Below are 25,598 nucleotides of genomic sequence, written 5' to 3'. Positions count from 1 at the left end.
AAACGTTTAGAGATTAATTTAAATTATCCTGAATCTTAGACTTTGGCTTATTTTACAAATTTAAATACTCGCTTTTATATTTTAAAAAAAAAGGGTCCATAATAACATGTCAAAAAACCTTATTAATCACAAAATTAATGATCGAGAATTAGCATAGATGCTAACCTAACATTGAAAACGCCACAGAAAAGCTAACGTTTATCACTAGGAATTTATACACAAATCAAATGTTTCAAAGTCGTTACTAGAGGCAGTGATCTTCAGATATTCTTCAGGGTTCAGTGGAGAAAAGATGATAAACTTGTGAAAACACTCAGCTTTACTGGAACATGTTTCCACGACAGGAAGCAGAGCTACTTCCACTGACAAATGGGTTTTTTCCAACATTTAAGAGATAAACTTCTACTCCATCACTAATAATGTTGCTTTACATCATCAGCAGGAAAAGGAGGGAATCTAATTTGAACTTAAAGTCACAAGAAATGACCAAATATTTGTCATTTTTTAACTAAACAAGATGAGATGTGTTGCTTTAACGCATTTCTCAGTAATAAGAAACTCAAATAATGAATGTATCTGAAGTGGAGGGTAACGCAGCTCAGGTTTATTTACATGAACACCCCCGAGTAAAGAAAGACGTGGTTTATCATTTCCAATCCTACTGTTTTCTGCTTCTCAGCTCTGTTTTCAGACTAAGATCTGAAACATAATGCAGGCGCAGACGGAGTGCTGTGTCACGGTCCTGAAGGACGCTGGACATGCTGACGGGGACTGGTTTATGATTCCAAAAGGAAATGGAGGATTAGGCAGACAGTGTTTGTGTGTCCAGCATCAGATTACCAGCTCCTGTTATGAAATCAGATTACTGCAGCTCCCCTGCTGAGAGAAACAATATCCATGCCTTGAGATGAGCGCGTTATTGAGGAGGTTAAAGAGTGAATTAAGGACATGTTATCCAACATACAGACCTCCTTTATCTGCATGCCCATTTATTGGTTTAGTGATTCTACGAAGAACAGAAAATAAAGCATTAAATCAAAGAGATGAAGGTTCACGGTGAGAACTACATGAATCAAAAATATCTACCTGACTTTCTGTTGGCTGACCTTGAACAAAAAAGACAAAAACGCTGCTTTAGTCCCTTCTTGCCTTTGTTTATCTGTCACATGCTGACACGTTCAGCACACATCACTTTAACCGCACAGAATCGCAGCAGAAAAACAAAACATTTGACCAGATTCTTCTCAATGGCCGTCAAAATAAAGCTCTGTGACTCAAAACAAGCTGCAGCTCACAGGAGTCACACAGGCAGAGAGAATTATGGTCTGCTCACCCAAAGATCAGCACCGAAGGAGAACAGGACCGATGTGTTTCTCAGCTCCTCAGCACAAGATCTAACAAGAAGCTCATAATACTCATGGATCTGTTACAATATTTAACATAATGACTTCTGTGAGCAAAGTCAGGGATGAGGGGAAAGTTCATACTTCCTGACCCCATGTTGTTGTGGACCTTTGAACTTAGCGAGCAGCCGGCCTCCCGCCTCATGCTGCTCATTTGTTATTGTTAGAAAACAAACAGAGCACCAGACTGACCACTGCATTTGTGTCATTCCTGAAAATACCACATTGTCCCCTAAACAAATGCCCGCCTTTCCACAGATTTACACCAGTTGGCTTCAGGCTGCTAAGCTTCTCCACTACATTCAGACGTTAAGAACTCGCAGCTCGGCACGGGCTGGTTACCACCAGCCTCTCTTTTTATAACAAACGTTTGCAACAAGCTACAAGAGTTAGCATGTTAGCAGGCTCGCTAATAACCAGCTAATTATTTACCAACATCAGCTTGTCAGAGCTAAACAGCACAGAGGAAGTAATATATACACAATTACTTCAGAATTATACTTAAACTATAAATAAATACAAATAAACTGCCTGTCGATGTTTGTGTTTTAGCTGACGAGTTCTTTCAGTCTCCTTATTTATACCTGTGTTAAATTATTCCCTATAAAAGTTTTATTTTATATTTAGTACAATTGTATTTAAAAAATAATTCACACTGATATTGCTAGGATAATAAATATTTAGGTAGTAAAAGTTCTTGAACTTGAACTGTATTTTAAAACCAAATAAATCCGGTGATATATTTAATTTTTTTGTTTTAATACTGTTATACCACGTCACTTCATCATTCCATACAGAGCTCATTCCAGCCCATGCCCAAATCAGACTTGAGATGGGTTTTTTTGCATATTTGTGATGCAAAGTAAAAAATACCAGTAAAACTGAAGCCACTGTACTTTAACTATCTGAGCCTAAACAACAAAAATGTCTATAGGACAAAATATCCAAAACATTTTAGCAATTTATATCAACAGCAGAGCACAAACGGATCAAATATCCTGAGATTCGTCTTTTCAGTTTCCTTGAATCGAGTTTTGCTCTACTTTACTGAAAGTAGTAACAACATTTATTCATAAATTTACACAAATACAGCAAAAATCTTATCTTTTAGAAAACAATCCTGAGTTGTTCTTTATATGTTAAATGTAGCTGCATGTGGAGAATCCTCTAATGAGTCATATTTCACTTTTGGTTAGTTAACAACGTTATCAAAGCACTTATCAGCTGTTTGCAGAGGGATAAATTCAGTTTTTCCTTCTGCTCAGCGTTGCCCCCTCCATAGGTTTTGTTTTACATTTCAAAATAAAAAGGAAAAAAAAACATAATCTTCAGGGAAATAAGCTGCAAAACCAACACCACATGGCATTTCTAAGTCTGAGGGAGGCAGTCTGGCAGGCATGGGAGTGCTGGAATCAAAACAATGCAAGTCCAAATGTTCCACCAGGCAGCATGTTATCAACTGTTGGGCTCCCGTGTTCAGTCAAACCGTGCAGCAAGCTCACTAACAAAAGCAGACATATACCAAAATGTTTCAGTGCAGGATTTAGTTCTAGATTTATTCAAGTCTTGTCTGCCATTCCTGACTCGACCAACCCTGCAGAACCCCAGTTTTTGAAACCCAACTCAAAAATAAACTGCACTATATTTCCTCCGATGTTGCTCAGATCCTTGATGCTGTAAGTGGTGAGCAAAGCAGCAGCTAAAAGGTAGAATTTCACTCGGCTGAAACTGTTAACGACTAGTGAACAGCATTCATGTGGGAGTCTCCAAAATATCCCGAAACACTATTGGTGGAACACGCTTGCTTTCAAAATAGTCGAAGAAGTAGTCTTGGTTTAGTTTTTGTAATTCCAGAGGACTGCAGCTGTATTTTGACACCTGAACTCCAGCTCTCCCCTGACAGAAAACATGCTTGGCTACAGCCCTGAAGGTCCACGTCTGAAAACCACAAAGATAATAAATAATTATTCATAAAAAGAACGGTCCAAATCTGCCTGTCTTCATGTCAAAACTCAGATTAAATCAAACTCGGGGGCGGCTGCAAAGCAGGCCGAGGTGGGGACAAAATAATGTGCAGTCTAGGATACACTTCTGTAATTAGTTCACATGAAGATTTTCCAAGAATTAACCGCTCAAAACGCATACACAGCTTGCTCAGAATTCATTAAGACTACAGAGAAAAATTTGAATGTTTTGAATATTTCCATAAATGCTGACAACATATTGTCCAACGTGCAGCAGATATCTACCCTGCCTCAAAATGGCTTTCATTAAAATCTGCATGCTTTAGGATTATAAATCACATCCTTAGAACTAGTCGATTGTTTTGCATGATGTTAAATATCCCAATTTGAAAAGAAAAAATAGTAAATTCACATTAACAGAACAGCTCAGATGTCTTCCTCTGAACTCGTGACACTCAGCTGGACATCAACATTTGCTAGAAGCTTGTGGAGCAGACAGCTGCACGCAAAATGACCCAGCCCCTGCAAGAATGCTCAAGCTAAATCCCCCAAAACAGGCCCTGGGTTGGGCTCTCTGCAGAACCAGAACTTTTCACGCCAGCCTAACAGCAAATATGGCAGAAGTTACTTTGCAAGTAATCAAGATAAATCATACATCCTGGAGAAAATGATGGGAAAATGCAGCTCTGTTATGTGTTCTGCTAAATGAGAAGTGGTTAGCTTTTACTGAATGCTTCATAAATAATCTATTATCATCCTCGGCCACATTCATCTTTTATATAATGCACTGTACGTTATCCACTACACAGAAAAGCATGGAAACAGTCAGGGACTGTGAGTAAAACTTATAAACCTCGTGGACGGAGCCGCCTAGAAAACATCTCAGAGAAAACAAAGACAAGTTCTGACTTTTAAAAATGAGATTTATCATTTCTAACTTCTCTTTGAAGAAATATTTATCTTACTGTCTATACACAGGGATAGATTAAAAAATAATAATTAAGAAAGAGTGCAGACATTTCAGAAATTACTCATTTTTATAGGATGTAGCTCTGCAACCGATTAACACTCTGAGACAACCCAAATCGAGCCAACTGACCTTAGAAAACACTAAAATGGCTGCAACTCAATCAGTTTTACAGATATTGAGCTAACATCTGGTGTGGTAGTAGCTGAGTCCCATCCACAACACGTACTCTGAGCGTCACATCTCACAAGATCATGTTAATTATTAACGCTTGGCCAAAACGACGACAACACCATTGTTTCTCCTCATAGAAAGATCGCAGTTTAAAACATTACTTGAAGGAATGCAAGGCCTTTAATTAAACAAGAGTATTAAAAAAAAAACTATTAATGTTGGATTCATTTACCATGCAGGCCGTAAAGAGACAAGCAAACAAATATATCATGCAGCGCATCGACAGCAGAGGCCCACTTCTATCCGTAGCAGATCTAGGTCAAAGCTGATTAATGTTTCCACATCCCCCCCAGAGAGGTTTCTGGTCAGGTGGCAGCGATGCCTGCTCGCTAACGGTACAAACAGATGCAAAACGTCACATAAAAATGATGCTGATGGGTGCAGCCACTAAACTAACAGAACTATACTCATTGCAAACATGCAAAAATCAAAACAATCTTAACTTAAATCCATAAAAGCTGCTAAAACGTTGTTCAAAAAGACAAATTTTCTGCATATGTGTATCTTCCATGATAGAAAATAACCACTAAATATGCATCAATAACTACCAATAGAGTCATGTTTTTGTTGCCAATAATTACGAGTGGTTTTGTTTACATCCGAACACCGACGACTGCGCTCGGCGAATATTGAATCGTAAACGTAATGGAGTCAGGGGGGAGTACGATGGAGTCAGGGACGCTAGGCGGGAAGGGAAAAGGTGAAGTTCTTCTTCTTCTGAGAAGAAACGGCGAGGACGAGAGGCGACTGGAGTGCGTCAAAGCAAACGATCTGCGCCGAGATATTCTGTAACTAATCGCCATATTTAGTTGTAAACAAAGACGAGGAGTATTTGCTTCCTAACGCCAAATCAGCCAAAGACCCTGATGAGTTTGAGTCACATTATCCCCCAAACATTCATTTAATTGTGCAGAAACTGTGTTAGAAGTATAAAATGTATTTTGACAGCTATTCTGGGTTTAAAATGTACAAGCAAAATTTGTAAATGCGCTCAGACTTGTCGAGTAAAAATGCAGACAAGAGGGCTTTGTTTACATCGAGTGCGTACCTGCATTTTAGAGCTGCATGTCAACATATCCGGACAGCTGCAGCTCAGGATGACCTGTTTTAATGTTTGATTTCGTGGTTAGTAATGTGTAGCTTTAATCGCTGCTGCAGGACCGACATGACCCGACCCGAACCGGTATTTATTCCGAACCTCCCGGCTCAGATGCTGAACTCCTCCCGACACCCGGAGCTGCTAACGGGGGATGAAGGGGATTCCTGCCACTTAAATACCTCGGACGGCATCCATGTCACTGTATTTATAGACGCTTCTGACGCTGTTATGTGCCATGCATTGCGTGAATTCCAGCAAACATGCACAATCAATACGAAAAAGCATTAAAAAAAAAAAAAAAAGAGACAAGCAGCTGAAATCCTTATAACTGACAATTCGAGACAACTTTTGTTAGCTACTTATCATAACGGTCGAATTTTAAGTAGCTGACAAAAAAATATTAAAAGATACATTAGAGATATTTCTGAGAACTGGGCCCATTTTCTTTAAAATTTATATTGCCCGCTACAGTAGAATACACCCTAAATAAAACATATTAAAATGTGTTTTAACTCGCACAGCAGCGCTATTTGTAGCGTTAGCATTAGCCACCTTGCTAGCCGTTAGCTAAGCCAGTGTTTTGGGAATGTGTGGCAGCTCGTGCCCCAGCCGCTTCACCTAACTGTAAATGTGGGCGTTGTTCGGCGTTAGACCTGATATTTGTTAAATGTGGCGTTTTGTAAACACTGTGGCTGGCGCGAAGTTCACGCTAACGCAAACGACGTTACCTCGGGACGCAGCTCGGGGACGATCGGTCTATCTCCCAGGTCGCGAAGAGGTTCATGGGCACGGGCATGCTGCCGGAGCCCGAGCCCACGACCACAGCCCCGGCTAGCGCTCCGCCGGTCGGGGGCATCGTCGGCGCGGGTCCGCCGCTGCCGCCGCCGCTGCTCGGGTTCAGGAAAGCGGCCCGGACGCCTCCTCTCTCTACAGCCGCCGCCATCATCACCACAACTGCTTGGAGGCAGCTCGAGTTGAGTGTCGGACGAACGCGGGAGCCGCTGATCCCTGTGCCGCTCGCTCCTGCTCCTCCACTCTCCCAGCTTCCCTCCACCGCCTGGGGATAACGATAGGCGGGGCGGGGCCTGCCGCTGCCGACAGCGGGCAGCACTGACCGTTGCCTGCCGACAGGGGGCAGCGCTGAGCGGGGTTATTTAAAACAATAAACTATGAGAATGGAGAGTCCTTACACGCAATACTGAGTTGATATTATCATTTTTAAATTCTCCATCTCTAAAGCATTAAAATTCACCAACAAGCTAATATTTTAAAAGGGGAATGCCTAGGCCTCACAATGAGGCCAACATTATATGACAGGATTTCCCATCACTACGGCAACCAGCATGGAAAAACGGAATGGAAATTATAAGGGTTCTAAGACAAAGGGTTATTTCTGAGGACAAATTTGTTAGAAAACTTTGATTTAAAGGTAAATTCCATCCATCCATCCATCCATCCATCCATCCATCCATCCATCCATCCATGCATCCATCCATCCATGCATCCATCCATCCATCCATCCATCCATCCATCCATCCATCCATCCATCCATCCATCCATCCATCCATCCATCCATTCATACACACATCCATCCATCCATTTACCATAGGTCTATTCACACCTTTTTGATTTGTGTTTTAAAAGTAAGATGTGAATCTCTTTTTACCATCTCATAATTTATAGTGCTGATAGTCTTCTGCCTGCTACTATAACTGCAGGATCTGCATCTCTAGTTGCAGATTTTGTAAAGAACACACACTTTTTGAAACAGACTGTCAGACAAATGAACATTCGAGCAGCTACACGATCATCTGGTTTATATGATTCAGACGTTTCACTTGGTGCTTATCTCCAGCAGCTCCAGATCATCACGAGATGTTTTTTTCATTCTTTTGAGCAGAAATGTTCAACCTGAACCAGGATAGATGGTTGGATGGCTCAGTGCACAACCATTTTCATAATTTTGTTTTTTTGGTAAATTGTGAAAAGGCTGTTTTGTTAAAACCTACACTTATACTTCAGCTGGTGCATTCTGACAAAAAAAGGGCTTTGATTTATGATTAACTCTGGATCTCTAATGTTGGTGATCTGCTTTTGATCAAGAACTTCTGACTTATTTTGATCCTGTGAATCCATGAAGATTTCTGTTTCAGATAAATGGAGGTTTTTGTGTTTTTATGCTGTTCAGTATTGAACAAATGTTTTAAAGAGCTTATGTGTGTTTTTTAAACTATTTTCCTGGTTTCTGCCTGGATATTTGTTGGTTTGTTGGCTCATTTCTGCCCAGTTGGTTCTCTTCCTGTTCTCCTCCACTTCATTCTACACGTGCGTTTTCCAGGAAAAGAAAGACTTAATTCTCCACATTTTCCTTTTGTTTCTAATAACCGAACTCAAAGGCCTCGCCCCGATGATTCTGACTGATTGCTCAACCCTCCGCCGCTCAGCCCGTCCTCCAACTGCCAGAGACTCTCCGCTCCTCTACAACCTGCTCCTCAAGCTCCTCCGTCTTTGTTAACATCAACTCATTGAACTGTGTCCTGAGCCCCATCCGCTGCTTTGTGTTTGGAGGACATTTAAAGTTGTATACATCGCACCATCCTGGCAGGACTTGGTTCTGAGTGAGTTACAGGAGAGAGAACTATAGACTGAAATCCATCCTTCGACACCCGGTCCATGCAGATATGAACAAAGGCAGAGGAACCTAACCCGAAGAGGAACAAGCTCTCAAATAGGTCAGCATCATCCATATATTCATTAATCATTTAAAATGACATGACAGTGATCTCTGGTTACTCACAAATGGAAGGTCGAGGTGTTTTACACGAGCATCCAGGAGAGATCAGATCCCCAGAAGAGCCATAAAATCACCCGATGGTGTTTCATTGATAACAGTCAAGTCATGAGAAGATTTTCTATTTACTGACTAAATTAAAAGCTGTTTTTTTAAAGATCTTTTTCCTTTGTATGCCTATACATTTTGAACACTGCTGCCTGCTTGCAAAACATTTTGGTTCGTAATACAATAAATGAAAATGAAACCAAAGCTGCTGCATGATGTGTTAGCGCTCAGACTATGTGTTGGGCATAACTCTCAGCTACTACCACACCAAATTGTAGCTCAATATAGGTAAATGTAACTGAACTGTAACCCTTTTTGTGCTTGATAAGGTCAAACAGCTGTGGCGGTCACCTTGAATCCGGTTAACTTCAAAAGTTAATCAGTCGTAAACGCACATCCACTGATTATTTCCTGAATGTTTCATTGAAATCCACTCAGTGGTTCATGAGATATGTTGCTAACAGACAAACAGATAACACCCAAGTTTTAAGGAAATAAAAATCCACAATGTATAACCCTCAGAGTATGCATTGGGGATGACTCTCAGCTACTACCATGCCAAATTGGAGCTCAATAGCTGTAAAATTGACTGAGTTGTAACCATTTTTGTGATCATCTTGAATTGGATTGACTCCAAATTGTTCAGAGGGTTTCATTAAAATCCATCCAGTGGTTCATGAGATATTTTGCTAACAGACAAAAGGACATGCACACACAGACATGACATTCTCACAAAATCCCAAGGAAATCTGCTAATCTAAAAAAACCTATGACAGTAAATGTTTAAATGGGCTTCACCTCTAAAACTCCACATGATCTGCATTAATCACCGTCTGTGTGATTTTTCTCTTTTTTGGTTTTGTTTCGATGACATAAGAGCAGCGTTCAGGTGTTGTGAAAGCCGCTGACAGCAGCAGGGACTCGACCCGACACGCTCGGCAGGGCTGGGCAGCAGAGTCGCCCTCTGCGTTACCAGGAAACACAACACATTCACGTTTCCCCTCAGCTTCCTGTCGAATGAAACAACCGACGTGTTGCGACAAACGTGCATCATTTTGGAAAACACAAATGTGAAACTGATAATGAATGAGCTTGTTCTTCTCTGACGTTGTGAAACTTTTAGCACCTGATTGTTGCGACATGGTGGCAGTTTCAACACGCCCGGTTTCAGATTTCTAAACTTTAGCAACATGTAGAAATTTAAAGGTCTAGCAGTCCTTGAGGGAATGCATATCGCCCGCCGCCTTTCATGCCAGACTTTTAAACACCTGAAGTTGAGAAATGATGGTTGTGGCCAGTTTAGTCAAACCCCTAAAAGTATTATTATGCAACATCGCCACCCATCACACTCAGAATATGTGCTGAGGGTGACTCTCAGCTACTACCACATTTAATTTTAGCTCATTATCTGTAAAATTCCCTAAGTCGTAGGGATTTTTGCATTGACTAAAGCAGATTAGCTGTGGTAGTCATCTTGAAGTGGATTGGCTCCAAAGGTTAATCAGTTGTAGATGTATATCCAATCCTTACTTTCTGAGAGTTTCATTAAAATCTGTTCAGTGGTCCAAGAGATATTTTACTAACAGACGATCAAGGTTCACTCTAACAATTAAGGTGTGATGCAGATTGTTGTGCTGAAAGTATGCGTCTTTAGCTACCACTGTGCCAAATCTTAGCTCAGTATCTGTAAAACTGGCTGAGTTATAGTCATATTTGTGTTTCCTAAGGTTTGTTGGCTGTGGCAGCCATCTTGAATTAGGTTGGCTCCAGAAACTGATCAGTTGTAGAGGTCCATCCACCCAATATTTCCTGAAACTTTCACTAAAAGCCGTCCAGCGGTTAATGAAATATTCTGCTAACAGACAAACAGAGTAGGGAGCTAATGGCAGCATTTTAAACAAGAAACAATCAATTATTGCTCAGATTATGTGTTGGGGATGAAGTTCAGCTACTGCCGCACAAAACCTCAACTCAATATCTGTAAAACTGGGAAAATAAAATTAATTTTAATATTTTCTTTTGAGGACAATTGGCTGTGGTAGCTAACTGATTCTTTTCAGGAATGCAAAGACTTTTAATAATATTATTACCACTGGGTCTTTGCATGATTCTAAAAGTGTTTAACAAATAATATTAATAACAATAATTATTAAAACCAGTTAAGAAGTAGATCTCTGTCTGTCTTGTTTTTCACCTTTAAGTTGTAAATGAGTGAAAATTTGGAGTCTACTGCCATCTAGTGTTTATAAAGAGCACTACAATAAAATTTGGGTCCTTTTTTGATGAAATCCCCCCAATAGATGGCACAACATCCGTATGTTTGTGTCTAACATTTAAAGCACTGGTCTCTGGCTGCCCCTTCTTCTCTTTTTTTTATTTCTTCCTCTTATGTGCTCTCTGCTCTCCAGATTAAACCTCCTCCTCCTCCAAATGTGACTGAAAGTGTGAATATAATAGGATTCTGTGACACAGTTGCTGTTTCCACAGCAAACAGACTGACACTTTATAAGGAAGCCTTTCACCTCTGGAAAACAAACAAACCATGAGGTTGTCATGTAGCTGAAAAGGATCTTCCTGCATCCTGAGACGAAGCGAGCAAAGATCAGGAGAGACGGGGCTGAGAATTTGGAAAGGCTGCAGGGCACTTCCTGTCATCAGAACTGGAGAAATGTCTCTGACAAAAGGCAGAAGTGTGATCATCGAAACACATCATCTCCTTCTTGTTCTTTCATCCAAACCTTTTATAACACCTGGGTGACGCGATGCAAATGTGGATTCCGAGCAAATTCCTATTTTTAGGCGTGAGCTCTTGTTTTTGTGACATTGTTTGGATGCCACCTCCACACAATCAGTGTTGGGAATTATTATTTTTTAAATAAATAACCTCCTTTTTTTCAATCACAGCACAGACTGAGCTCATGGAAGTTAAATTTAGAACGTCAAGTGGGATCACGTTTGTGTGACAACTTGTCAGAGTGGATGTGATGAACAATAATACAGATTTCTAAGACCCGGGAGAGACACAACATCTTTGTTTTTATCCCTGAATTAGATTAAAGCAGGAAATAAGCAGCATCTCAGCTAAAGCAGAGATTAGCAGAGGGTCTGTCTGCAGGTAGAACGTTTCTGCAGCTTGGTTCGGTCCATTCTGACAGTAAAAACTTGGTTCTGTATAAAATACTGCAGGCCGTGTGCGGTGTGTGGCACCTCCTGCGTCGATCCGAGCCTCTCGAGGCAGAGCTGACATCTGCTGTCCTTTTCATTTCATGCTTTATCGCCATGAAGGTGGACAAGGTTAAAAGAGACAGATGAAGATATTTCTTACTTTTCATTTCTCCTATATCTCAAACCAAATACAGCCGGCAGTCTTTCTATTTCATCACCTTACAACCTCTAATCTAAACAGATTTTTAGTTTGATTAGAAGTAATGAACCTAATCAAAACACCAGACTTGCGATGTTAAATAGGAGGGAAAAAAATGTTTTAAATGATATAAAACTGAAAAGTGGAGCTTATTTGGAATCACTTCCTTTGCTTTCAAGCCCAAATCATAACCTTCAGGAGCCGTGTCTTATTGTTTTCTTGCTTTTTTTATTTTTCTGTACTGCAGACTTTGTGCTATTTCAGATTCTTAGATGTCAAAACCTTCAGCTCATTCAGGAGATGGCTGCTAGGCCTTTTAGGTTTTGTCATTTTTATGCTTTTCAAAGAAATTTACCTTTATATACAGATATTTTCCCTAACAAAATCCTTCAAAAACTTTGTTCTCTTTGAAATCAGCTTCCTTATATTTGCTCCATTGTCTTCTTATGCTACACTTAGCTTTTAGCTGCTCTTTTGATACACTTACTTTTAGCTATTTTTTGTCACCTAAGCTTTCATAACTCAGTTTCAGCTTCTTCAGCAGTCATTTCACTGGATTTTTACAGAAAATGGGATTTCTGTCGTTTGCCTAAATGTATCCTGGAGACTTCCCAGCATAAACGACAACATGTCCGCTTCAAACCTAACATCTCACATCCTGCTGAGAACACCATCCCTACAGTGGAGCATGGTGGTGGCAGCATCATGATGTGGAGATGTTTTCATCATTAAAGACTGGGAAACTGGTCGGAGTTAAAGGAAAAATGGATGGAGAAAAACACAAAGAAATTCTTGAGCGACAAAGAGGTTTGAGACAGGGACAATGAGTCCAAACCCTCTGCTAAAGAACACTCCACAGGTTTAACGAGAACCAGGTAAAGGTCCTGGAATGGTCCGGTCTAAGCCCAGACGTCAGTCCATCTGAGAACCTCTGGTTGGGTTGGAAGATTGTTGGACACAAGCAGCACCAACCTCTACAAAAACAAATATGAATTTTTAAAAAAAGGGGTGTTAAAACTCTTGCAAGCTGCTGTTTGGTCCCTCTCTCTCCTGCTGGTGTCATGGAGGCTTTATTTGTCCTGCAGCAGCTTCCAATCAAGTCTTCTGTTTAGCTGCACTGAAGGAGAAGGATTAACGTCACTTAAACCGAGGCCAAATCATTCACCGTGAGTTTAAAGAACGTTTCATTTATCAGGGCACGGTGCTGCCGTGACGTTCCCCGTTTTCTCTTCCCTCCCCCAACGCGACTGCAGCTCTGAGCAGTCGGGCTCAATTTAAAGATCCTGCCGGGTTTTAATCTGCTGGAAAGATTGCCACATGCCTCGATACAACAGAGCAGATCAATCTGAAGCACGAGTCGCTCTCCTGTATGAGCTCCCCGAGCACCTCTCACCACTAATCACGCCTCAAAACACATCAGCCGCTCATCCAATCAAGGCTTTCTGAGCCTGGCACATAAAGGATATCATTTTTCACCCTTTATTTTTTCTTCTGGTAAAACACAATCAATAGACCAGTTCCTGAAATTTGATTTGCAGCAGTTTTTATTCATTACCTCCTGCAAAAAGCCAGTCTTTGTTAATAAAATCTGATGTAGATACAGTCAGGTAACAGCAGAGCCTGCAGCCATCCTGTTTATGTATTTGGTGTGAACTCTACATTTGGACATCTGAAAATGTTCCGAGTTTGTTTCAGGAATTTAAAAACATCATTTCAAGCTTTTTCTTCTCTTACAAGAGTCATCTAATTTACAGAAGCAACCTTAAGAAGGAAAAGTCACAAAAAAAATGGATAAGTTTTTATTAAAACGGTTGAGAAAAAAGGACGGTTTGAAAACTACTTCATTTTGCCTCCTGCTGAAATGAAAATGCCATTTGGAGGTTACGGGTGAAATGAGATTTTTCAAAACCGGCTCTTGATCATATTCCAAAAGAAAGCATGGTGAGAATATTAGGGTTTCTAAGAACACTTAAGAATTTGCACATAAATGGCACAAGCATTGAGTCAACAGGTCTTTTTTGCTGCTTGGATATGAAACACTGGTCTCATGCGGAGCACATCTTGTGCAAAATAAAACATCCTGCCTTATTTCCCTGAGATATGGAAAACTGAGAACATGCAAAAGAGACAACCCCAATTCCAAAACAGTTGGGATGTTTTAAATATAAATAAGATTAGAATGCAATAATTTGCAAATCTCACTGATATTTCATTCACAATGGAATCATAGTAAACATATCAGAGATTGTACTTTTGTTATAAAGGTAACTTTGAACTTTATGGCAGCAACGGGTCTCAAAAAATGTTGGTCCAGGAGCATCAAAAGGCTGTGAAAGTAAGAGGTACGAATAAGAAACAACCGGAGGAGACAACTAAACAGGTTAACTGGTAACAGGTCGTTAAGAGGACTGGGGATAAAAACAGCATTTTAGAGGCTGAGTCTAAATAAAGTAAAGATGGGCAGAGGTTGACCAAACTGCGTCTAAAAACAGCGGAACAATTTCAGAATAATGTTCCTTAATGGAAAATTGGGAAAATTTTAATTATCCCATCATCTCCAGTTCATAAAATAAACAATAGCTTTGAAGAATCTGTGGAAATCTCTGAGGTCAAAGGTCAAGGCTGGATGTTCTGGTTCTGCTCAGGAACACTGTCTGTAAACACAGCTCACCGTGCCGTCCACAAATGCTGCTTAAAGCTCTATCAGGCAAAGAAGAAGCCAGATGTGAACAGATGTGTCTCCTCTGGACCAAAGAGGAGAACTGTTCTGAGGTCAGCCTGCCTCTCTGATGGTATGGGGGTGCATTAGTGCCTCTGGAAAGGATCTCCAGGTTTTAGAGCAACATCTGCTCCCATCCAGGACTGTTGAACAGACAGAATGGGACAACCTCAGGTCCAGATGTTCACAGACAGAATGGGACAACCTCAGGTCCAGATGCTCACAGACAGAATGGGACAACCTCAGGTCCAGATGTTTACAGACTGATGGAAATGCTGCACAGAGGGAAACATGGACCTGGGAGTTCAAATTCAAATTATCCTATATTTCTTAAAAATGGTACAATTCTTTAGTTTTGACATTTAAAATGTTTCTTATGTTCCACTGTGAGGGGCTGCAGCAGCTCCGTGGTCAGTCGTGTCTTGTAATCCTGAGGTTCGAAACCAGATTAAATCAGGAAGGGCATCCGGTGGAAAAAAAATTGCCAAATCTTTTATGCAAGTTTGCTCGCTGTGGGAGCCCCTGAAGGAAGAAGCAGCCAAAACAAAAACAACTATGTACCACTGTGGATAAAATATGAGTTTATGAGATTTGCAAATCATTGCATTCTGCTTTTATTCACATTTTACACACCGTCCCGACTTTTTCATAATTAGTGCTGCAAAAATAATTAAAAAAAAACAAAAAAGAAAAAGAAGAATTACAGACAAGGGAAATGGAAAAACAAGATGCAGAGAGTTATTGAAATTCCATTAGATCACAAGATATGTAAAGGAGAAAGACATCATGTGCCAGGTTTCAATATCACCTCGATCTCGTGTGGTGCATGAACTCTGCACAAAGCTCCGCATTCATAAGTCTCCTCCTTTCAGCAGCGAACCGCTGCAGCTCCATTGATGTCTGAAAAACGTACGAGCCCATTCCCATGACACTCACTGTCTTCCCATTCTGGACAGCCCAGCCAAGAAAGATAAGAGCGACGGGGCAATGAAATCCATTTGCATCAATGTCACTTGCAAACACAAGCAGGCAAGACAAAAAAAAAAAAAACCCTTCAGGAAGCCTAAAGACCCGCTAAATCCCATGTGAGCGTCGACCAGGTCTCACAGCACAGTTAGGTAGAAAAGACAGCTCTGGACAGCAGCCAGAGTCAGAAAAAATGTTCTCTGGTTGTCAAAATTATCATTTAAGCAGGATATCCACCTGCCAGCTCACTCTCTTAGTTCTTCTCCTAATGGGATCAGATGGGAACGTTTGTTCAGAGGAATTCTTTTGCATTTAGATTTCCCAAAACAAAATGAGGCATTGCGGGAAACCTCTAGCCTTGCAAAGTGCTTTTTTTTTCTTTTCCCACAGAGAAAACACTTTTTTAATCAGGGTTTTTATTATTATTTTATTTTTTTTTGCTTTGCGGAATTTCCAGTGCATGTTTTTCTCACTATTAACCTCAAAATGTTTTAAAAATGGCAGCCAGCGGGCATGCTTGATTCCCCGCTCCTTTGAAGTCCGCTGCAATCAGGCACCCAAAACTCCTCCATGAAATTGAAAAAGGTATCTATGTATCACAGCATTCCCCGAAGTCACCAAATAAGGAGGGAGAAAGGGAAAAGAGGGTTGAAAGAAGTTTTGAAATGCCGTATTTCAGCGGTATGGCAGAAACATCAGCGGCTTCTTCTGCAGACATGTTGTTGCACAGAGTGCTGTCAGCTGTAAGTATGTCCCCTCCACAGTTTGTTTATTGTGCCCATTCAAGGAGAAAGTACAGCACAAACTATCATCTGTCAAGACTGATCCAAGATCCATTTGTCCATAAAAATACTTTCTGTTCTAACATGGAAGTCTGTCAAAGCAAAAACAAGAAAGTAACACCCAGCGAGGAGGTAAATATGGTAAAAAAAATATAGGAATATAATCAACTTGTTTCAAAAAGCATGGGGAGTCTTGTTTACGGGCAGCTCGACAACTTGACATTTCCCTCTGGCCTGAAGAAACGCTGACATTTCCTGTGAAACACGGATCGTTGACAGCTCGGCTTTTTATTTTTATGCCCTTCCAAAAAAAAAAGTTAGGAGATACAAGAAAATGGGGGCTTAAAGCAGGGGTGTCCAATCCTGGTCCTCGAGGGCCATTATCCTGCAGGTTTTCCTTGTTTCTCTGCTCCAACACACCTGATTCAGAGGTTAAATCACCTCTTCATGTTCTGCAGAAGCCTGTTAATCAGCCATTAATTCAGATCAGGTGTGTTGGAGCAGAGAAACAAGTAAAACCTGCAGGATGGTGGCTCTCCAGGACCCCTGGCTTAAAGGGATGTCTTGGCCATTTCGAAGTGAGGTTCTGTGGAAAGGTTTTGAAGAATTAACGTCTTACCTGCTGCAGATAGCTTCTTCAAATGACCCCAGTTTGGAAGTTTAACAGGACTGACAAGTTAACGGCTAAAAATGTAAATCTATTTTAAAATTCTGCAGCCGAATAACTGTACTGGAGTCAGAAACTAGGGGGCGCTCATTCTTTGTGGCTTCAACTTCCTGTCTCTAGTAAGAATATCAACCAAGAACAAAATGGACTGCTGTCGTTTTAAAACATGGAATCTTGTGGTTACATTAATAATAATAGTAATAATAATAATATTTGTCACTGGGCAGTTGAAAAGAGCTCATCTGTCACAGCCAGTTCACTGAAAACAGCACAACTGAAACGAAGTTGCTGTTTTTCCCAACACCGCCCACGCCGCGGCTTACATTTAATCATTTTCTCCGAGCTGCCAGGTATGACCCGAAAGTGCCGGGAGAATTTTGAGGAGAACGCTGCTACTTGTTCCCGAAGTGCTCCGTCCTTCAACGGGCGCCGAACTGTGACAGGAAGCAAACGGCGCATTGTGAATGTCAGCACGCCATCCATCGACCCCTCCTCGTCCTTCCCACCACTTCTCTCGCTGCTCTCCTTATGGCATGTTCAATCCGGCACAGGAGAGTGACATGTGGGAATTTTACAAACTGGGCAGAACAGGAGTGGAAGGGAGCGAAGGATCACTTTGCAAACACTGCCCTCAGGGCAACAACAGAAAAACAGCACCGACTTTATCTTGTTGGTGAGCTTTAAATGTCAGGAGCAGATTTCCTGACCCCCTGTCAAAATGAAATTCTGTCAAAGTGAAGCTGTGATTCAGGATTCGACCTGTTATTTTCAGCTTTAGAGCTGTGCAGTGTTTAAAATAAGCTGCAAATGTATTTTCTAGCTGTCAGAATATAAAATGAAGTGTTCACTACAAAAATAAAGTAGCAAAAATAAAAAATCTGGGCACCACAAGTCATCTTCCTAAAGTTCCTGAGTTGTGAATTATCTCGATTTGTAACTTTTGTCCAGTTTTCTTGATATTTTAACTGAAACTTCAGTCTTCTTGACCTTCTTGACTTCTTGACCTCTGCTTTTTGGGTTTTTTATTTATTATTTTTTTTTATTTCAGTTTTACGTTGTTAGGAAGCCGTTTGGAGGAGCTTGTGATTGCTATTTGTTGTGAAAAGATTTATGCAGTCAGAGCATTTAGCCAAATATCTTACGGTGCTAATCTGTTTAGGTGGTGCATAAAAAGCACTACTCAAACTACATGTCCTACAGCTCAGCTTTTAGCTAACCTTAAGCTACTTTTAGTTGGAGTTTTGTTACTTTTGGACATTAAACACCATTTTTATTTTAGCTTTTGGTTATTGTTTTGCTCATTTTAGCTACTGTCTGCTTCTTTTAGCTTTAACAATCCAGTTTCCATTGTCCTTCAGTTCATCATTCTCGTTTTTTTGTGATTTAACGCATCGGTTTCAGACTGTTAAACCTGTTATTTTATTTTTTTTTTTGGAGATAAGTGAACTGTGCCCACTCTTGCGGCCGTTCAACCCAAACAACATGCACTGGCTGGGTCACGTGATTGGAAAGCAGCTGTAGCACCAATGTTTTGTTGGTGAGCAAGAAGGTCTTTCTGTGAGGAGTCTGCATGCATTCCTCGTACAAATGTCGTGTTTTTCTGGGTCGCTGTATGATTGTAACCCCACCCAGGATCGAGCAGCTACAGGAAAGACTCGGACAAATGGCCCCTCCTGCAGCATTGAGTGCAGAACACTCACAGCAAATTTAGAGCACTGTCAAGTCATTCCAACCAGTAAGAGTAAAGTTTTAGTACACACAGAGCAAGAGTTGTCAGTTTTCCAAAGTTTTGGATTGACGGAGATAAAAAGTTTTTCATAAATGGCTGCGAAGACGACTCGAGGATGACATTGGTAGGGCAGAAGGATTAGTAAAGCATCAGAAACTGAAATGTAAAACGGTCTGTTATCTCTCTCCAAGAGGGGGGGGGGGGGGGGGAGTCTATGGACCAGATGTCATCTTTATGCGGGTAATGGGTTATCACAGATTACGGGCTTATTGTCCTTCCCCTCCCTCTTTTAGATGTGACGTTTTCATTATCTTGTCCACACACTGTCACCTTAATGACTCAGCTTCCTCTGCTCTGCCCGATGCACGCTCACAAAGCGGCTTAGCTCCCGCCACCTCATTTACCCTCTCACACCAATCTTAATAGCTCCTTATCACCATAAACATATCACTGGATTCCAGTGATGACTTTCTGGTTATTAACTTTCACACTGCGGCGCTAAAGCTGATGGGAAAGATGGGGAAATGATGTGGCCGAGGTCTGTGAATTAGAAATGGTTAATAGTTGTCATGGCTTTATCTGCTTAGAAAGTTATTATCGCCCGCCGCCTAATGTGAAGGAGAAGAAATAATGTGCTGAATGTACATCTGCAACTGATTAACTATTTGATTCACTTCAGTCTGAGATGTCCACCCCAGCTGTTCGACACTGGCCAACACAAACATGGCTCTACCTCAGTGAATTTTACATATATTGAGCTAAGTTTTTGGTGTGGTAGTAGCTGAGAGTCATCCACAACACATACTCTGAGTAATAACAGACCAAGCGAGACATTACATGAAATTGTCATTTTCTAGGTTTAACCCAAATAGCCTTAACTTCGACATTTGTCAACATAACTTAATCATACTCTAAGGCCCTGTTTACACGAGGCAGATCTCCTGGAAACGAAGATGTTGATTGTTTACGCGGCGCTGCTGTAGTTCCCATGCAAGGCCACTAGTTGGTGCTGACACGTGCAGACAAATGATGAATACAGAGACTTTGTTTGGACTGACAGTGAGGTTGGGTTGTTGCCACATATTGAAAAAGTTGAGTGACATAAACAGGCACTTACTCTGCTGGCCGCCATTTTTACTGTTGTTGATGTCCTCCTGCATGAGCAGAATAGCTACTGACTGCAGCCGTCTGCGATGCGCATGTGTAATTTCACATGTTGCTTCCTTTGAAATGCAAATGGAAGGTTTCACTCTGAGACCTGGGTTTAAAGCTTTCAGTGTCAGATAATCCAACCACTGTTGTCGTGTAAAAACGAACGGCAAACTCCAACATAAATCTTACAGTTTCATTGAAAAACAGCCCCTAAAACTCTATCCTGAAACAGCATAATGGATGTAGTGTTAAATGTTAAAGCAATAGAAAAAAATCTACAAAAACATTTAAGCCACAAGCTTCCTGTCTTCTGAAAAGGTAATTGTAACAGTGCAACATAAAACAAGCAAATACAGAAGAGGCTCGACATCATATTGACAAATGTGTGAAATGTTATGGCTATTCGCAACCATTAGCACCTTAAATTATCCACTTGTTCAATCAATATGAAGTTAATCACATTTGACAGCTTAATTACTTAACTAACTTTGAGGTGGTGTTGACTTATTGTCTGCCTAAGCTTGAGCCACCAGGGAAACACCGAGGACGTAGAGCGGGATTAGAACAGTGCCATCAGAGCAGGAACTGTGCTCAAAATGGAACTGAGATCAGGTCAATGGAGAGAAGAGTCGGGTGTTTTTAATTACATGACACTCCTTGGATATAAAGTCGTTAACGTCCCGTCAATTTCGACTCATATGTTCTTTGTGATTTCTACAGAGCTGAGCTTCTTCTTGTTCTTTTTTTAAACAGATGCTTGGAGCCATCATGTCAGCCCTTTAACCCTGCCGTCCCAGCTTCCCTTTGCTGTAACATCTTTGTTGTGTCTCATTTATCTGTAGGAGTAATCTCAGATGTTTGATTACTGGGTTGGAGGTTGTTTCTTATTCAGACTGGATATACATGTTTTAGTTGTAACTACAACTTTGGAGAAGGTCTTGTGGCCTTTACCCTTTAACATGAATCATCTATAATCTCCTTTCTGAGCTTTATGTCCATACAACAGACACATTTACACATAAACGGATCCTTCCACAATAATCTAAGAAACACAAACGAAGTCCGAGAAGCTCCAGTTTTGTCTCATTTGTCCCAAAAACTTTGTTTTTTGTCAACATGCACTTTGGTGAATTCCTGTTTTTCTGCCAATAGCGCAGCCCTCCTAGGTTTTCTTCCATGAATTCAAAATGTGACCAATCAGAAAGTGACAAACTTTAAACTCGGAGTTCACCTTGAATGGTTTTGGATGGTTTCCTTGGCTCTGTTTCTACCATCCCCACTATCCGTCTGGTCAACCTGGGGTTGCATTTCCTCTTGTGTCCACATCTTTGGAGGTTGTGTACAGTCCCAAGAACGTTCTACTTTTTAATAATAATGTCAGCTGTGGTTAAAAGAACATGAAGCTGCTTGGAGATGATCTTGTAGGCTTTACCTTTGACAGGGATGTCTCTAATCTTCTGTCTGAGCTCCTCAGCAGCTCTCACCTTTGCTTTTTCAGCTTGATGTTCAGTGTGGTGAACACAACCAAACCAAACCACCCAGTTGCTGTTTGTTCCCTTTAAATATGCTTAATCCTTGATGGAAAGCGTGACGGCACCTATAATACTAATTAAGGTCAAGCATTTAGTTTGAAACATGAAGAAATGTCTCTTTTGGGGTTGAACAATGGGCAGAGAAACAGTAGCCCATTGCACACTGTTATGGTTAAATCTATACAACTTACAGGAGTTGAACTGATTCCCTGTTATTTCGCAGCACGTCTTTATCAGGGGCACAACATCATAACATGAAATTCATTTAGATGCAGAATAAACTGGAATTTCCACCATGAGAGTCATGGGATCACTCAAATAAGGGTTTTGGACTATAAATGAGGAGGAATATCACAGTAGTTGTTGAGATATTTCATCAATAAACCCAACGTACTGTTTGGGCACTCATTGAAAACACGTAGAAAACTAACAAGTAGACGGGAAAAGATAAACAATTCACAAAGCCAATTGTTTGTCTCCGTGTGCTCGACTTGTACTCCGAGTTGTCAGCTGTGCCGCTTCTGTCAATGCCGGAGATAAAGATGTCAGAGGTGCTTTCGATAAAACGGTTCTGTTTCTTTTGTCCCAGCTGAACAACAAAAGAGCGATGGTGATGAAAAAAAGGACAAAGAAATCCGTCGCAGGAGTGTGGGGTGAGTACAGCTCACAGACGGCACACAGTGAAATGCTCGTGGCTGCCTCACATCATACAAGCCTTCTGACACCTCAGATGTATAGATTTTTATATAAAAATAAATAAAAAACTGTAAGCTTTATCTGATTACAAATCAAAGTGAAGCACAGATGCTGCCTTATGATGACTGTAGACTAAACAACCATAACATATTGATCTCCAAACCAAGGATGGTATTTCTCCAGCTCTCCAAAAACCCTTCCTGTCATCTATATTTAAAGAGAAACTCAGTTTTAACACCTGAAGTTCAGCTTCCGACTGATTTAACTCTTTTGTGTGAACTTCAAGCCAAATATGTGTCAGTGAGGCTGCATTTGCATTTATTTGATCTGAAACCTCTGTCGTCAAGTCTGAAAAGTTTTGTAGCTGGAATTCAAATGGATTCCCAGCTTTTTATATATATATATACCAGATCTGCACAATTCTTTCTCTCATCAGTGGTTATGTGTCCTTAAATAAAAAAAAAATGGAAGCAAAATTTGCAAAGTAGGTGCCTAATGTTATGTTTGTTTACCTGCAGAAACAGCCAAAGTGACAGAAAATAGGTTGTCCCCGGAAGAGAAATTTTGGACAAAGAAGTCCAACAAATCTGAAGTACTGGTTTGTATTTTCACTCCTATTGGTGGAGTAAAGTATGCAGATAAAAGTGCATTGTTTACATTGAATGCATACCTGCATTTCAGCATTGCATATCAGTATATTTGGAAAACTACCAGAGTAAACTTTTACAAACTGCACCAACTGATTCAGTTCAGGATAATCTTTTTTTTGTTGTTTTATTTCAGTTTGCAATGAGTAACTTTAATGTCTCTTACTTTTCTGGAGCTTTTTAGATTTTTTCATGATGTCACTGCAAAAGAGCTCATGTGAAACATGGAGGTTATTAGAGAGACTGTGTGCATGCACTTCATCCAGGTACTCCTTTGCTGAGCTCGAGTTTCAGTTTTGTGGGCAGAGTTTTCCTCCTACACCGCCAAGCACGAGGAACAGAGTGTTTTTTGACACATTTGCTGCAGCTCATGTTTTTTTTGCGAGGGATTGTTTGTTGTCCACATGGATTCGGAGGAGTACAAATTTAAAAAGCAGAGACAAAACCCTCATACTCAGGATCGATACAAATGGACTGTTATTAGGTGGAATAGGATGAGGTTGTTCGGGGATTTTTCAGCAATTGGATGACTTCACCCCCCCCTCTCCACAACTCAGCAATCGATCTGAAATCTCCACGCAGCAGATGCAGTGAATTTCGCAGCTATTCCTCATTCCACTTCATAATACTTTATTGGGCGGCTATAACCAGCTTTTTAGAGGGAAACTGAGTCCCCACCCCCAGGCTGTAAATACATACTTTCTGCTCAAAGACAAAGAAAAGCCACTTTGTTTCCCCAGCTTTGGCAGGATGGACCTGCACACGTGGGTTTCTTACTCTCATGGCGTTTCAGTGCATTCAGCTTTTTACATGCAGTTTTATTATCACCCACTGCCTAAAAGCAAAGGTGGAGCAATAATGTTTTTACCTGCATCTGTATGTGTGCTTGTCTGCACTGTGAGAGAAAATGTCTTGCAAAGTTTGAACTCTGTGAAACTTTCTTGGCTCAGAGAGGCAGCAGGGCTTTGGCTTTGTTTTCTCATTCTTCAAGGCAGTGGATCTGCTTATCAAAAACCCACTCATGGTGAATCAGAAAATGCAGGTTCACTCTGTAAAAGTCTCCTTTTATTACAACTGTTATGCTTAAAAAAAACAAAGACATGAAGGTTAGAAAAAGACAAATACTTTTGTTTGTTAAAACGCTCCCAGTAGAATGCTAATGAGATGTGAAAACTGCCAAACAATAACTTCAGTAAAGATAATTTTTCAAGGTTGTGTTGATTTTTTCCCCCCTGCATAGACGGCACAAGATGATACTGCAGTAAAAAGTCCAGCAAAAGGCATACATTTGGTGAAGATAAAGATCTATTTTTTAACTTCAGATGTGTAGAATCACCCCTGAATCCCGTCCAACTGACGTTGCTACAGCTCCCGAATAAAATGCAACTTTTACTGACCAATTAAATGATTCTATCAAACGTGGTTTAAGCTTAAATTAACCCGAAATCATTTTTACGAAGCCATCTTTGAACTTAAACACCATTAAGCTCCCGGGCTTGGAGGTGAGAAGGAAGCTCTTAAAGCAGCTCGGCTGGTTTTGTTTGTGCTCCGAGACTCTTTATGACAGCAGAGCAGCTCTTATGCTACCTTTTAAAATGACTAAATATAACTAGAAAGAAATGACACTGCTTACTGGTCTGAGCAATGAAACCCCATAGGGCAGATTACATATAAGCTCATTTTGCATATATAACATAATCCTTTGTAACAAAAGATTACATTACTGAGAGAAAAAAGCTTTACCTCAATAAAGAGATATAGACTGAGCTTCTTTATCTAAATGTATCATAAAGTGCTTTGTGGTAAAGAAAGGAGAGTAAACGTACAGTGAAAAGATTTTCGTAGAATCGAAACAATACCATTTATCGTCATTGGTTTTATCTGCATTAGCGTTTAATGCATTTAGGAGCTTTCTTTCTGTGAACGGCAGCCGACCGAGTCCACTGTTTCTGCAGGAAAATCAGATTAAATCCACACACACGGGGGGATTCACCAGAAAAAATATGTTTTAGTGTAATTCTTTCCAATCGATCAGCCTCACTTTTTACTGTTATTTCTTTCTGCATGTTGATGGAGACGTATTCCTGCACCACCGGTGGAAAACAAACTCCTGCAGCTACAAAATGAAACACCGGACTGCTGAAACCACACTGTAGTGCCTTTTTTGAGTTTTGTCCTACAGCTGGGAACTACCATTCAAAAGAAAATTTGGACACAAATTTGATTTGAACTAGAGAAATACTATTTTCTGTGAAAATGTAATGTGAGAGCTGAAGGATGAAGATGAAGCCAAGTTGTTGAAGCTAAAAGAAGCATAAGAAAAAATGATTCCTCAAAACTAAAAAATAAAACGTCATTCTTATTTCCTTTGCTTTCTTTCAGGTTTGTTTTTAACAAATGACATTAAGATCATTTACTTATTTGAACAACTTTTTATCCTTTTTTATTTTTATTTATCATGTCAAATTTGTTTTGTTGTTTTTAGCTGTGAATTAGAACTTATAGCTTCCAACTTCAGATTGTTTTATAAGTATTGTTCACAGTTTATTCAATAAAAGACGAGATTAAGAGAGCCAGTCCTGCACCTGAGTCACTGCAGATGTAAAAATTAAAGATGCTTCAAGAACATGAACAGTTTTTTTTTTTGCCTATGTATAAATAACTGTGTTATCTGCAAACATTTGAACATCAAGGTCTGGGCATATATCTGGTATATCATTAATATAAAGTGTAAAAAGAACTGGACCAAGAATAAAGCCCTGTGGGACTCCTACAGGACAGAACACAGATGTATTGTTTTTTCATTTTAAAGGTATGATTTTATCCAAAGAAAACAAA

General features: G+C 40.4%; 1 protein-coding gene and 1 long non-coding RNA gene across 3 annotated transcripts in view; one reads left to right on the top strand and one right to left on the bottom strand.

The window, feature by feature from the left end:
• The window catches only part of zmp:0000000755 (phosphofurin acidic cluster sorting protein 2), a 52,854-nt gene extending 46,126 nt beyond the window's left edge, over positions 1–6,728 (bottom strand). For both annotated transcript variants that reach the window (XM_017424338.3, XM_017424339.3), the window contains exon 1: positions 6,396–6,728. In XM_017424338.3, coding sequence (XP_017279827.1) covers positions 6,396–6,613 — 218 coding nt within the window. In that variant the 5' untranslated portion in view covers positions 6,614–6,728. The remainder of the gene's footprint in view (positions 1–6,395) is intronic.
• A 1,105-nt stretch (positions 6,729–7,833) lies between these two features.
• On the top strand, positions 7,834–25,386 carry LOC119616663. The gene is made up of 3 exons (XR_005232628.1): positions 7,834–8,399; positions 22,007–22,070; positions 22,632–25,386. It is a non-coding gene; the product is annotated as an uncharacterized LOC119616663 (long non-coding RNA).
• The last annotated feature ends 212 nt before the right edge of the window (positions 25,387–25,598 follow it).

The sequence above is a fragment of the Kryptolebias marmoratus genome, linkage group LG22, assembly GCF_001649575.2.
Source record: "Kryptolebias marmoratus isolate JLee-2015 linkage group LG22, ASM164957v2, whole genome shotgun sequence".
In the NCBI taxonomy this organism is placed as follows: Eukaryota; Metazoa; Chordata; class Actinopteri; order Cyprinodontiformes; family Rivulidae; genus Kryptolebias; species Kryptolebias marmoratus.
The sequence above is the reverse complement of the archived record's forward strand: the minus strand, read 5'-3'. Positions and strand labels throughout refer to the sequence as shown.